This window comes from Mytilus edulis, chromosome 5 (assembly GCF_963676685.1).
Source record: "Mytilus edulis chromosome 5, xbMytEdul2.2, whole genome shotgun sequence".
In the NCBI taxonomy this organism is placed as follows: Eukaryota; Metazoa; Mollusca; class Bivalvia; order Mytilida; family Mytilidae; genus Mytilus; species Mytilus edulis.
Window position 1 is genome coordinate 85,332,760 of NC_092348.1, and position 13,865 is coordinate 85,346,624.

Genomic DNA, 13,865 nt, shown 5'->3' on the forward strand with positions numbered 1-13,865 from the left:
ATAGATGTAGAAGCCAGTGTTTTTTCTGTATACAAGTAGAAGCCAGAGCTTTCTTTATAATACAAGTAATAGACCGTGATTTCTATATATTCACGCAGAAGCAAGAGTTTTCTTCGTATATAGATGTAGAACCAGTGCTTTTTTTATATATACAAGTAGAAGCCATTGCTTTTTTATATATTACATTGAAGCCAGTGCATTCTTTATATATACAAGTACAAGCCAGTTCTTTTTATGTATACAAGTAAAAACCAGTGCTTTATTTAAAATATAAGTAAAAGCCAGTGTTTTTTTTATATACTAGTATACAAGTAGAAGCCACTGCCTTCTTTATATATACAAGTAGTAGCCAGAGCTTTCTTTATAATGCTAGTAAAAGCAAGTGCTTTTTTATGTATACAAGTTGAACCAGTGCTTTTTTTTATATACAAGTTGAAACCAGTGCTTTTTATATACAAGTAATAGCCAGTGCTTTCATTATAATACAAGTAAAAGCCAGTCCTTTTTTATATATACACTCAGATGCCAGTGCTTTCTTTGATATAAATGTAGAAGTCCGTGCTTTTTCTATTTACAAGTAGAAGCCAGTGCTTTCTTTATAATACAAGAAGAAGCCAGTGCGTCCTTTATAATACAAGTAAAATCCAGTGATTTTTATATATTCACGCAGAAGCCAGTGCTTTCTTCGTATATAGATGTAGAAGCCAGTGTTTTCTTTATATATACAAGTAGAAGCCAGAGCTTTCTTTATGCATTCAAGTAAAAGCCAATTGCTTTTTTTATATACAAGAAGAAGCCAGAGCTTTCTTTGTATATAGATGTAGAAGCCAGTGCTCTTTCTATATACAAGTAGAAGCCAGTGCTTCCTTTATAATACAAATAAAAGCCAGTGTTGTTTTTTTTTTATATATATAAGTAGAAGCCAGAGCTTTCTTTATAGTACAAGTAAAAAACAGTTCTTTTTTATAATTCCAGTAGAGGCCAGTGCTTTCTTTAAATACAAGTAAAAACCAAATCTTTTTTATAATACAAGTAGAAGCTAGTGCTTTCTTTATAATACAAGTAAAAGCCAGTGATTTTTATACATACACGCAGAAGCCAGTGTTTTCTTTGTATATACAAGTAGAAGCCAGTGCTTTACTTATATATATACAAGTAAAAGCCAGTGCTTTCTTTCGAATACAAGTACAAGCCAATGCTTTTGATATATACAAGTAGAAGGCATTGCTTTTTTATATATTACATTGAAGCCAGTGCTTTCTTTATATATACAAGTACAAGCCAGTTCTTTCTTTATAAAACAAATAAAAGCCAGTGCTTTTTATATACAAGTAGGTCACAATTCTTTCTTAATATAAACAAGTAGAAGCCAGAGCTTTTTTATATGTAAAAGTACAAGCCAGTTATCCCTTTGTACATGGAAATAGAAGCCAATGCTTTCTTTGTATATAGGAGTAAAGCCAGTGCTCCCTCTCTACATAGAAATAAAAGCCAGTGTTCCTTCATACACAGGAGAAGCCAGTGCTCCCTTTGTACATAGAAATAGAAGCCAATGCTTTCTCTGTATATAGAAGTTAAAGCAAATGATTTCTTTATAGGTACAAGTACAAGCCACCGTTTCTTTGTATGTAAAAGTAAAAGCCAGTGTTTTTTTAAAAACAAGTAGAAACCAGTGCTTTTTATATATACAAGTAGAAGCCAGTGTGCTGGTGGTTTCTACCACAGGGGTTGTGTATGCGTCTAGTGCAGTGGTAGAGTTAATACTCTATCACTGCCGTGGCTAACTCACTTGTGGGTGAAAAGAAAGTTGAGTGTGTATATCTTTCCTGCCAGTACAAAGCCTCTACACTATCCAAGACTTCTACAGTGCCTCCTCGCGACACCACACGGTAACTAGGTTTTATTACCCTAGGCGTCATCTGTAGAGGATCTTGGAGCAGCAAGGGGCCCCAGAGATGCAGTGTGTAGGCCCACCGGCGTGTGGACACGCCCTAGCATTCATCATCCTTGCCCCAGCTATGGGTCAAATAGTATCACTGCCTTGTGATTGGATTCTTGAATGAAAGGCTATGGAAGTAAATCCAGACAGAACATCCGGGTAGACTGAACTCGATAGCAACAGCAATCGTCTAAGGGATGGAAACCCCTACAGAAAAGCTGCCGGTCCTCCGGGCACAGGGCGTTAAGCGTAGGGTTAATCACCCTGCCTTGGAAAAAAATATTGATTACAGAAACGACTACAATAGCCACTACTCTTTCTCGTCACAGACTGGAGGAAGAACATGTTTTTAACCGAAAACAGCAGATGACGCGAAGGCCGATGGAGCTGTTTTCATCGGCAGATGGGTGAGTCGGAAATCGTACAATACTCCTTTAGGGATTAAATGGACATTACAGTCATGCCTTGAAGACCTGGACTTTGCAGACGATATCTGCCAGCTTTCCCATCGCCATGAAGCCTCACAAAAGCAAGCAACCAACCTTGAAACAACTGCAAAACAAGAAGAACTATCCATAAATGCAAAAAAGACAAAATCAATGAGGGTAAACACAAACCAACTTAACAAAACTAAAGTGAGAGATGCTGATGTTAAAGATGTCAATGAGTTTACATATCTTGGAAGTGTCATAGGAACATCAGGAGGGACAGATGAAGACGTCCAATCAAGAAAAAGAAAAGCTCAACAAGCCTTTGCTATCCTAAAACCAGTCTGGGGGGCAAAGCGCTCAGAACAAACACCAAAATCAGGATCTTCAATTCAAATGTAAAATCTATTCTTCTTTATGGTTCAGAAACTTGGAGACTGACAGCTGCATCTACAAAAACATTACAAGTTTTCATGAACAGGTGCCTAAGAAGCATCATTGGAATCAAGTGGCCGAACACAATCAGCAACAAAGAGATATGGAAAAGGACAAGACAAGAGCCAATAGAAAGAACGATAACAACACGAAGATGGAAATGGATTGGACACACTCTTCGTAAAAGCAACACAAATGTAACAAGACAGGCACTAAATTGGAAACCTCAGGGCCATCTTAAAAGAGGGCGACCAAAATCCACCTGGCGCAGAGATTTAACATCTGATCTTCAGAAAATTGGGAAAACATGGGGTGAAGCAAAGAAACTAGCAAAGGACAGGAAAAGATGGAAAGCTACTGAGGTCGCCCTATGTCCCCCATGAGACGAAGTGGATTAAGTAAGTAAGTAAGAAGCCAGTACTTTTATATATACAAGTAAAAGCCAGTGCTTTCTCCATAAAACCAAAAGAAGCTAGTGCTTTCTTTAAAGATACAAGTTGAAACCATTGTTTTCTTTTTATAAACAAGTAGAAGCCAATGCTTTCTTTGATATATATGCAGAAGCCAGTGCTTTTTTTATATACAAGTAGACGCCAGTGCTTTTTTATATACAAGTAGAAGCCAGTGCTTTTTTGAAATACAAGTAGAAGCCAGTGCTTTTTTATATACAAGTAGAAGCCAGTGCTTTTTTATATGCAAGTAGAAGCCAGTGGTTTTTTTATATACAAGTAGAAGCCAGTGCTTTCTTTATAATACAAGTAAACCCCAGTGCTTTCTTTTTATATACAAGTAGAAACCAGTGATCTTTTTGTATAAAGAAGTAAAAGCCAGTGCTTTCTTTATATACACAAGAAGAAGATAGTCTTCTTTGTAATACAAGTAAAAGCCAATACAAGAAGAAGCCAGCGCTTTCTTTATAATACAAGTAAAAGTCAGTGCTTTTTATATATACAAGTAGAAGTCAATGCTTTCTTTATAATACAAGTAAAAGCCAGTGCTTTCTTTGTACATAGAAATAGAAGCCAATGCTTTCTCTGTTTATAGATGTAGAAGCCATTGCTTTTTCTATATTCAAGTAGAATCCAGTGCTTTCTTTATAGATAAAGTAGAAGCCAGTGTTTTCTTTGTATATACAAGTATATGCCAAAAAGAATTTATGAAGCACAATTAGACACTACAGTCGGGGGGACCAGAATAGACCATATTGTTTGAGCGATTAACATGTTGATAGTGTCATCTTCTGTACTTAGTGATGAAAACATGAAAAACTTTTAAGAGATAAAGCAGCTTGTTATGTCAACTTCCGTGAATCGATTTGCTGACAGTACATTATTCTAACTGAAGCGAGAATAACACTTTGGGCGGACCTTTATAAATGAAAACTTATCAATATGATAGTTACATATGATACCACAGGATATATATATATATATAAACAACAGTGACGAGCCTACGTAAATAACATGTACTTGAACTTTATACAAATATTTCACATTATTTGTCCAAAGAATCTTTTTGACAATTTTATAATTATTTGGACTACAAACGATAAGGCATTACAGATTGTCCAACCGGAACTATAACATAAACGCAATGAAATTCTTAGGGGCAGATGGTATGTTAGTCTTGCTTTAAACGGGGAAGGTTTAAAGATTGAAATTCAAATATGAAATAATTACTTTTGTCATATGTTTTAAATTGAAATACCTCAACAAATATGTTGGTGTTCGAAAAGTGTCGCATTTTGATAATATCATCTCCGTTATATTAATATTGGAATAAGTGTGGCTCTTATAAATCGAAAAAGAGGAGCTACGCAAATTTATTAGTCTGGCTATAATTTAGGCAGTGCGGTAGTTTTGATGGTTCCTGTATCTAGTTTTCTATGTTCTGTGCTTTGTAAAATTGTTTGTCTTTTCGTCGACTTTCGTCTGTGTTTTTGTTTTTGTATATGAGACAATAACTGAAAAAGTCTAATTTCCATGTCCCGCACTTCACCAGCAATTATTTTTTTATTCAACCATCTTTTTTGAAAATTTTAAGTTTCAGTATAAACTGAATTATATAATGCACCATGGCCTGCCAATTGAACACTCATTCTTATATTTCTTCCAATAAAATATTGTAATTTAAATGTTCAACCCCCCCTAAAATCATGTTGTCCCCTGTGTTTTTTTGAAAACTAAATCATTCAAATAATATCCAAATTAATTAAACAGGCGTCCGATTCTCACATATATGATATATTATATAATAAACTTGCCCCTAATTTGTCTTTTTATATTATAACTATAGCATGTAATAAAATTTTGCAAATTTTAAGAGAAAAAAAATTTGTCCCCAGGGGTGATTTCCCTCCTGTTACCACTGGGTTTTTTTTACCTGTGGAAACGTTTACAAGACCAAGAGATATTTTCCCATTATGTATTGTGAAGAGCATCATTTCCTGAATGCATTAGTACAAAGAAATAGTTGGAAAGGCGGCCAGGTTTGAAAATTCAAGCCCATCCAAGGTAAGAATTTATAGAAAAATACTTATTGGTGTTCTATCCTGTTACAGCCTTTTCTTACACTTTCTGAGAATATTTTTAAGTGTGCACCACAGCATTAAGTGTGTTTTTATATCATCTTTTTAAAAGTTATATGTCACAGGAAATACACTTACATTTAATGTGATAAAAAGGACAAAAACTATCGCGTAATTCCTTTCTGTTACGTTCTGTCATGTTACCTGATAAAAAGTAACAGCATAACCATCATCAGTAACAGGAAGGATGTTCAAGACAATTTCACTGAAGAATCGAAAAGTTAATCTACTATATGCCAACCATTTTATTTAATATAAGTTATCACCATCATATTAAATAAATTTCTAAATAATATACAGTATATTTAATAAAAAAATAGGTTTTTTGCTTTTGGTAACAGCAGAGAACATTGTGCAATTCTAGTTTAGTAGATAGTAACAGAAAGGAATTTATTTTAGAATTTTTCCTTACCTAGGCAGATTTTTCATCTTGCAAATACAGTTTCAAAGGATAAATGACATTGTTTGCTGTTATCTTCCAATTGTGACCAATTTAAAATGGTGTATTTTTCTTAAACTTTAAAATAAAGCAGAAAAATCCTTTCTGTTACCAACTCTGTCCTGTTACCGTTGTGCTGTTACTCAAGATTCTTTCATGTTACCGACATATCTGACTATATTTAAGTATATTTCTAAACCTTTTGTATTGCAAATGCTAAAATAAATAATTGGCATTTGATAAACTATTGCAGGATATACTAGTAAACCACAAATATTGTCTTAAACTTATTCCTTATTCCCATTAGAAACTTTTTAAAATTGATTCACTTTGGTAACAGGAAAGAACTGGATTTGTTTTGTACCCTTTTTAAAATAGTCATTGTTTCCTTATTAAACAATTGTTTGAATTACAGACAACAGTTCCTAGATCCCCAATGTGTGTTCTTCGATTTGTGCTATTAAAATACTGGGTCTAAAAAAAAAATTTTGGTTTTTTCTTATTTCCAAAAATTAGACTTTTTCAGATATTGTCTCATATGATGTTGCCGGTTTTTTCGACTAATAGTTTTGAATGTCCCTTTACACTTTGGAAGTTATCAAAAACATAAAAATATTTGAACTGCTTGAAAATTTGTCATAGCTGACTCTGCGATTTTGCTCATCAGGGGTGTTTCGAGCCATTTTTAAAAAAGTGTTCCTAACCCCGGATAAAGAGGGGAGTTCAAACCATTTGTCTCAATTCAAATGCGTTAATCGTCCAAAAAAAGAGGTTCAAACCCTGACCCCCTCCATTTTGGGATCCGCCATTGCTCATTGTTGAAGGTTGTACGTATACCTAAGTTTCTTACATCCACTGCCTTTAGACACCAGTGGATAGTTGTCTCAATTACATTCATACAACATCTTCTTGTTTCTGTATATCAAATTATTTGGGTTTCTGTACGCAGTTAATATTGGTGTTTCACTGGCAATGTTCTAAAATACATTAAGTCAATTTTCAGAAACTTGTAAGTCTTTGCCTTAGTGTAAGTTAATTTAAATATATTTAAATTCAAAACAACATACTGGTAGGTATAATATAGTTAAAAAAACGTTTTAAAAAATATATCTATATATATGAAATAAATCCAGAAAAGTCTAAAATGCAATGAATAATTTCTAAAAAAGAAAAAAAGGTACTTAGGAAATTTATACTAAAATGTAGTCTCAATTGTTTACTAAACTAAACTAAACTGACTAAACGTCCGACTTGGGATTTATACTAACCACATCCTCGTTTCTAATGAGGGTAAACAAAAAGATTCTTCGGACGGACGAAAATAATTAAGTGTTACTTTCTTCAATAAAACCAAATAAATAAGATTTTACCAATAAATGTGACACAAACACTGCATTCGTTTGATGTGTTTTAGCTTTTGATTTTGTCATTTGTTAGCGTCTTTCCGTCTTGAATTTTCCTCGAAGTTCACTATTTTTATGATTTAACATTTTTGTATGTTAACGGTAACATTTAGAACTGCAATTCAAACAAGAAATATACATCTCAAAATACCATGAATACATTAAAGGGGAGCCATGTTGAAAAAAATCAATAAAAGGGAGATAACTTCTAAAGGGGATGATGAAATCCTAAAAAAAGTTCATCTGGTAAAAGTTCATGATGAGGTCTATCGATGGTCCATATTTGGTCTTGATAACTTCAACAGAAAGGGGAGGAGGCCCTGTCAAAAATAAATGTTGGAAGAAAAAAAAGAAAAAAAAAGAAAAAGAAAAAACATTAGAAAAACAATAAGGTATTTCCTCACGGAGAGGAAAGACCTTAAAAAAATACAATGAATACAAAATGACTACAGATTCTACATGATCAACGGGAGATAACTCTACAGTTAACAGAAATAAAAACTTCGTGTTGAATTTATAAGATAAATGATATAAGATTGACTATAAGCAATATCTATATCAATAGATCTGCTCATTGATTGATTTGAGAATTTTGGGGAAATCAGAATGTAGCGGATTCAATGTCCTGAAACCTATTAACTACGATCAGTAGTAACGCGAGCTTGTTTTCTATATTGATACCAGCTGCGGATTCAGCTGGATTTTCTGTATTTGGCAATTATTATTTTTTTTTGGGGGTGGGGGGGGGGGGGGTGGGGGAGGGAGAGAAGCGGGATGGAATTTGTGAAAAGGTGCATTTCACTTTGTCTGCAAAGATGTATTGATGTGTAAGGATTCTACATATATGTGGATGTATAATATTACCTGAATAAAAGTTCCAAACTTGAGTCACATGCCAGCTACCAGGTCGGTCGACTAAACTAGAGACGTCTGACTTTGGATTGTTGCCAGTGACTGACTAAATCAATACAGGAATTTTCAAATATAATGTGGTAGTGTTAAAATAAGTTGAAGTTGAGGTGTTTAACGTCCTTCAACAGCAATACATGGTATTTATTCGCAAATTATGTGCTGTCAGGAATTTGTTAAATTGGTATTGCATGTAAAAAAGTTGCAAATATTATGAAAAAAACTAAGAATTTCCGAACATTTTTTTTCTCGGAATTGTTATTGCTTAAACCAATTAATCATTTTAAAACTGATGTACTCAAAGTAAACTAAGATTGGATATTCAATCACTAGAAACGATATTATTTTGTCAACCAGGGGAGATAATATTTTTCGACATATTTTAAAGTTTGGGCGGCGAGTTAGATAATCAAACTTAAGGTTTATGTACCCTTCTGTAGCCATTTTTGTACGAATTTTTCAAACCTCAATTGTATCAAAACTAAAGATATAATAAATAATAGAGATAGGCCATTTAGTACATATTTCAAGGGGAAACTTGATGCAAAGCATTATTTTTTACTGTTTCATTGCATTTAATAGAAAAAGAGGACTTTGTGGCAAATAAATCAAGATTTTTATCGAAAATCCACAGCCTTTAATACAGAGATTTTTGTTATAAAATTTGAAACATAAATTACTCACTTGATTTTCTATGATGTGCTAGTGTTTATTTTTTACAAAAAGTTCTAAGTAACCTGTAAATTCCAAAACACCTCGTGCTGAGTCACTAAAGTCGAGCGCACCCTTAAAGGTGTACTTGATTTTGGCCATATTTATACTTGTCTTAACCAATAACTACATTTATAAACTTGTTTTAAGGAAATCAATGCTAGCACTGCATGCAATAATCCTATATCTATCAGTCATCAAATTGCCTAATATGAGAGTACAAGAATAAGGCTGTGGATTTTCTATAAAAATCTTGATTTATTTGCCACAAAGTCCTCTTTTTCTATTAAATGCAATGGAACAGTAAGAAATAATGCTTTGCATCAAGTTTCCCCTTGGAATATGTACAAAATGGCTTATCTCTATTATTCATAATATCTGTAGTTTTGATACAATTGAAGTTTGAAAAGTTCGTACAAAAATGGCTACAGAAGGGTACATAAACCTTAACAAAACCACAAATCCAACATATTTTATACTGTTCTTTGAACTAGCAAGCTAGACTATACCTTCTTTTTATTTCCTGGAAGTTATTTATTCTGATTTTTCAGGCAAAAAGGTTTAGTTTTTTTTCACCAAAGAATAACTTTTAAAACTGAATATTGCACATGTTGCATCATGCGATGACATATTGTTATACATATTGAGCCCTCTCCTGGAAAAAATGGAGAATACTCTATAGCATATATTTGTACGTCTCCATCCACTTAAAGGTAGTTTTTATTATTTTTTAAATACACGGGTTACTACTTTCAATAGTTGTTATCATAATTAGGTGTCCGTGATTGTTATAGTTTGTTTTCAATTATCCTTTAGTTTTTAGTGACACATTGAATATTTTCAACATGGCGGCGTCCAAGACCGATGCCACGTCCGTATCCTCGTTGGATACGGTTGAAAATCTGACAGATATTGACAGCATAAAGGCTGCATTCGATAAATTTTGTGTTGAAGAGGTAGTTTTATATCACAGATCCAAATCACAACCAGAAACATTTACTCACAGTGCAGAAATGAACGAAAGAGCCGAACCGGCTCAACCATAATATTATGAAAAAATACATGGATGGTACCCTCAATCTAGAGATCTCAAGGCCTCTAACCGAATGAGCCACAGAAAATCTTCCCTAATTCAAACAGTTACACTGTCTTTATTTCCAGTTATACAATATTATGCCCCTTTTTTTTCACTTTATCTGACAGAGCTAGATGGACAGAACTGAAGAGGAGGGTATCAGGTCCGTTCGCGCCCAATACACTTTCGCACCCTACACGTTCGCACCTCGCACGTTCGCACCCAAGGTCCAATCACACTCTACACGTTAGCGCCCAATTTTAATTCAAATTCCAGTTGAATAATTGGAAAATCATCATTGTTGTTTTTAATTGCTTTCGTGTAAATACTGAATGTATTTATAGCTTGGTATGAGTAAAAGATTAAAGATTATAAATGAAAAACACAAAAGATAATTGTTTTTAACAGCTTGGTCCCTTTGATCTGAAACAATGAAACAATAAAATATACCAATACACTATTATAACCAAAACATGATAAAATTTATTCAAGACTAAAAAAAAAAAACGTAGTCAGAATCTCACTTCATTTTGAAACAAGTCAATGAAACAAAGTTATAGTAATACACTAACCAAAACATGATAAAGAGTTATTCAACACAAAATAAAACGTTGACAGAATCCCACTTTATTTAGAAAGGAATATTATTTTTTTTAACAATACACTATTCAAAACATGATTAAGATTTATTCAACACAAAAAAATGCTGTATCACTTTATTTTGAGACAATGAAAACAATAATACTTATAAGAATACTACTTGATTACAAAGTTAAAATTGGGCGCGAACATGTAGGGTGCGGAAGTGAAAGGGGGCGAACATGAGTGGGTGCGAACGTGAATGGGCGCGAACGGACTCGAATTCGAAGAGGAGGGTGGTAAAGTGTGATTTTCGTGCAACCTTTTTATTTCATGTTTTGACGTTTTATATCTCTTTTTTTTCATGTTTAGTTCAATGTTCGTGCTTCCTGTTTACCGATATTCGTGATTCGTGTCGATACTCTTAATTTTTTGTGCTTGTCCTACATTTGAATAAAAAGTATATCATGCCTTATTCACAGTCACCACGGATATCAAATTACTTCAATGATTTCTGTTTTCAAATCAGATGCTAGTAGGGGACACTAAAAGGTGACTACAGGGTCTTCATGTCCATTAATAATGACTGCATGATCTCCAAGAACGATTGAGTAATAACTTCTAGTACCCTTTAACCACCCTCAAAGAAGTACAGCTGGCTAAGTATTTTCTACCAATCTAATTCACAGTCACCACGGATATCAAATTACTTCAATGATTTCTGTTTTCAAATCAGATGCTAGTAGGGGACACTAAAAGGTGACTACAGGGTCTTCATGTCCATTAATAATGACTGCATGATCTCCAAGAACGATTGAGTAATAACTTCTAGTACCCTTTAACCACCCTCAAAGAAGTACAGCTGGCTAAGTATTTTCTACCAATCTAATTCACAGTCACCACGGATATCAAATTACTTCAATGATTTCTGTTTTCAAATCAGATGCTAGTAGGGGACACTAAAAGGTGACTACAGGGTCTTCATGTCCATTAATAATGACTGCATGATCTCCAAGAACGATTGAGTAATAACTTCTAGTACCCTTTAACCACCCTCAAAGAAGTACAGCTGGCTAAGTATTTTCTACCAATCTAATTCACAGTCACCACGGATATCAAATTACTTCAATGATTTCTGTTTTCAAATCAGATGCTAGTAGGGGACACTAAAAGGTGACTACAGGGTCTTCATGTCCATTAATAATGACTGCATGATCTCCAAGAACGATTGAGTAATAACTTCTAGTACCCTTTAACCACCCTCAAAGAAGTACAGCTGGCTAAGTATTTTCTACCAATCTAATTCACAGTCACCACGGATATCAAATTACTTCAATGATTTCTGTTTTCAAATCAGATGCTAGTAGGGGACACTAAAAGGTGACTACAGGGTCTTCATGTCCATTAATAATGACTGCATGATCTCCAAGAACGATTGAGTAATAACTTCTAGTACCCTTTAACCACCCTCAAAGAAGTACAGCTGGCTAAGTATTTTCTACCAATCTAATTCACAGTCACCACGGATATCAAATTACTTCAATGATTTCTGTTTTCAAATCAGATGCTAGTAGGGGACACTAAAAGGTGACTACAGGGTCTTCATGTCCATTAATAATGACTGCATGATCTCCAAGATTGATTGAGTAATAACTTCTAGTACCCTTTAACCACCCTCAAAGAAGTACAGCTGGCTAAGTATTTTCTACCAATCTAATTCACAGTCACCACGGATATCAAATTACTTCAATGATTTCTGTTTTCAAATCAGATGCTAGTAGGGGACACTAAAAGGTGACTACAGGGTCTTCATGTCCATTAATAATGACTGCATGATCTCCAAGAACGATTGAGTAATAACTTCTAGTACCCTTTAACCACCCTCAAAGAAGTACAGCTGGCTAAGTATTTTCTACCAATCTAATTCACAGTCACCACGGATATCAAATTACTTCAATGATTTCTGTTTTCAAATCAGATGCTAGTAGGGGACACTAAAAGGTGACTACAGGGTCTTCATGTCCATTAATAATGACTGCATGATCTCCAAGAACGATTGAGTAATAACTTCTAGTACCCTTTAACCACCCTCAAAGAAGTACAGCTGGCTAAGTATTTTCTACCAATCTAATTCACAGTCACCACGGATATCAAATTACTTCAATGATTTCTGTTTTCAAATCAGATGCTAGTAGGGGACACTAAAAGGTGACTACAGGGTCTTCATGTCCATTAATAATGACTGCATGATCTCCAAGAACGATTGAGTAATAACTTCTAGTACCCTTTAACCACCCTCAAAGAAGTACAGCTGGCTAAGTATTTTCTACCAATCTAATTCACAGTCACCACGGATATCAAATTACTTCAATGATTTCTGTTTTCAAATCAGATGCTAGTAGGGGACACTAAAAGGTGACTACAGGGTCTTCATGTCCATTAATAATGACTGCATGATCTCCAAGAACGATTGAGTAATAACTTCTAGTACCCTTTAACCACCCTCAAAGAAGTACAGCTGGCTAAGTATTTTCTACCAATCTAATTCACAGTCACCACGGATATCAAATTACTTCAATGATTTCTGTTTTCAAATCAGATGCTAGTAGGGGACACTAAAAGGTGACTACAGGGTCTTCATGTCCATTAATAATGACTGCATGATCTCCAAGAACGATTGAGTAATAACTTCTAGTACCCTTTAACCACCCTCAAAGAAGTACAGCTGGCTAAGTATTTTCTACCAATCTAATTCACAGTCACCACGGATATCAAATTACTTCAATGATTTCTGTTTTCAAATCAGATGCTAGTAGGGGACACTAAAAGGTGACTACAGGGTCTTCATGTCCATTAATAATGACTGCATGATCTCCAAGAACGATTGAGTAATAACTTCTAGTACCCTTTAACCACCCTCAAAGAAGTACAGCTGGCTAAGTATTTTCTACCAATCTAATTCACAGTCACCACGGATATCAAATTACTTCAATGATTTCTGTTTTCAAATCAGATGCTAGTAGGGGACACTAAAAGGTGACTACAGGGTCTTCATGTCCATTAATAATGACTGCATGATCTCCAAGAACGATTGAGTAATAACTTCTAGTACCCTTTAACCACCCTCAAAGAAGTACAGCTGGCTAAGTATTTTCTACCAATCTAATTCACAGTCACCACGGATATCAAATTACTTCAATGATTTCTGTTTTCAAATCAGATGCTAGTAGGGGACACTAAAAGGTGACTACAGGGTCTTCATGTCCATTAATAATGACTGCATGATCTCCAAGAACGATTGAGTAATAACTTCTAGTACCCTTTAACCACCCTCAAAGAAGTACAGCTGGCTAAGTATTT

The 13,865-nt window shown here is 34.4% G+C and overlaps 1 protein-coding gene across 2 annotated transcripts in view; it reads left to right on the forward strand.

Moving 5' to 3' along the window:
- Nucleotides 1-9,672: 9,672 nt before the first annotated feature.
- Nucleotides 9,673-13,865, forward strand: part of LOC139525522 (conserved oligomeric Golgi complex subunit 4-like) — a 35,775-nt gene continuing 31,582 nt past the window's right edge. The window contains exon 1 of one of the 2 annotated variants that reach the window (XR_011664919.1): nt 9,673-9,807. Coding sequence is in view for 1 of the 2 variants with exons in the window: in XM_071320918.1 (XP_071177019.1) it covers nt 9,697-9,807 (111 nt within the window). In the remaining variant the exon portion in view is untranslated. The remainder of the gene's footprint in view (nt 9,808-13,865) is intronic. The other variant, XM_071320918.1, reaches the window with a different exon arrangement.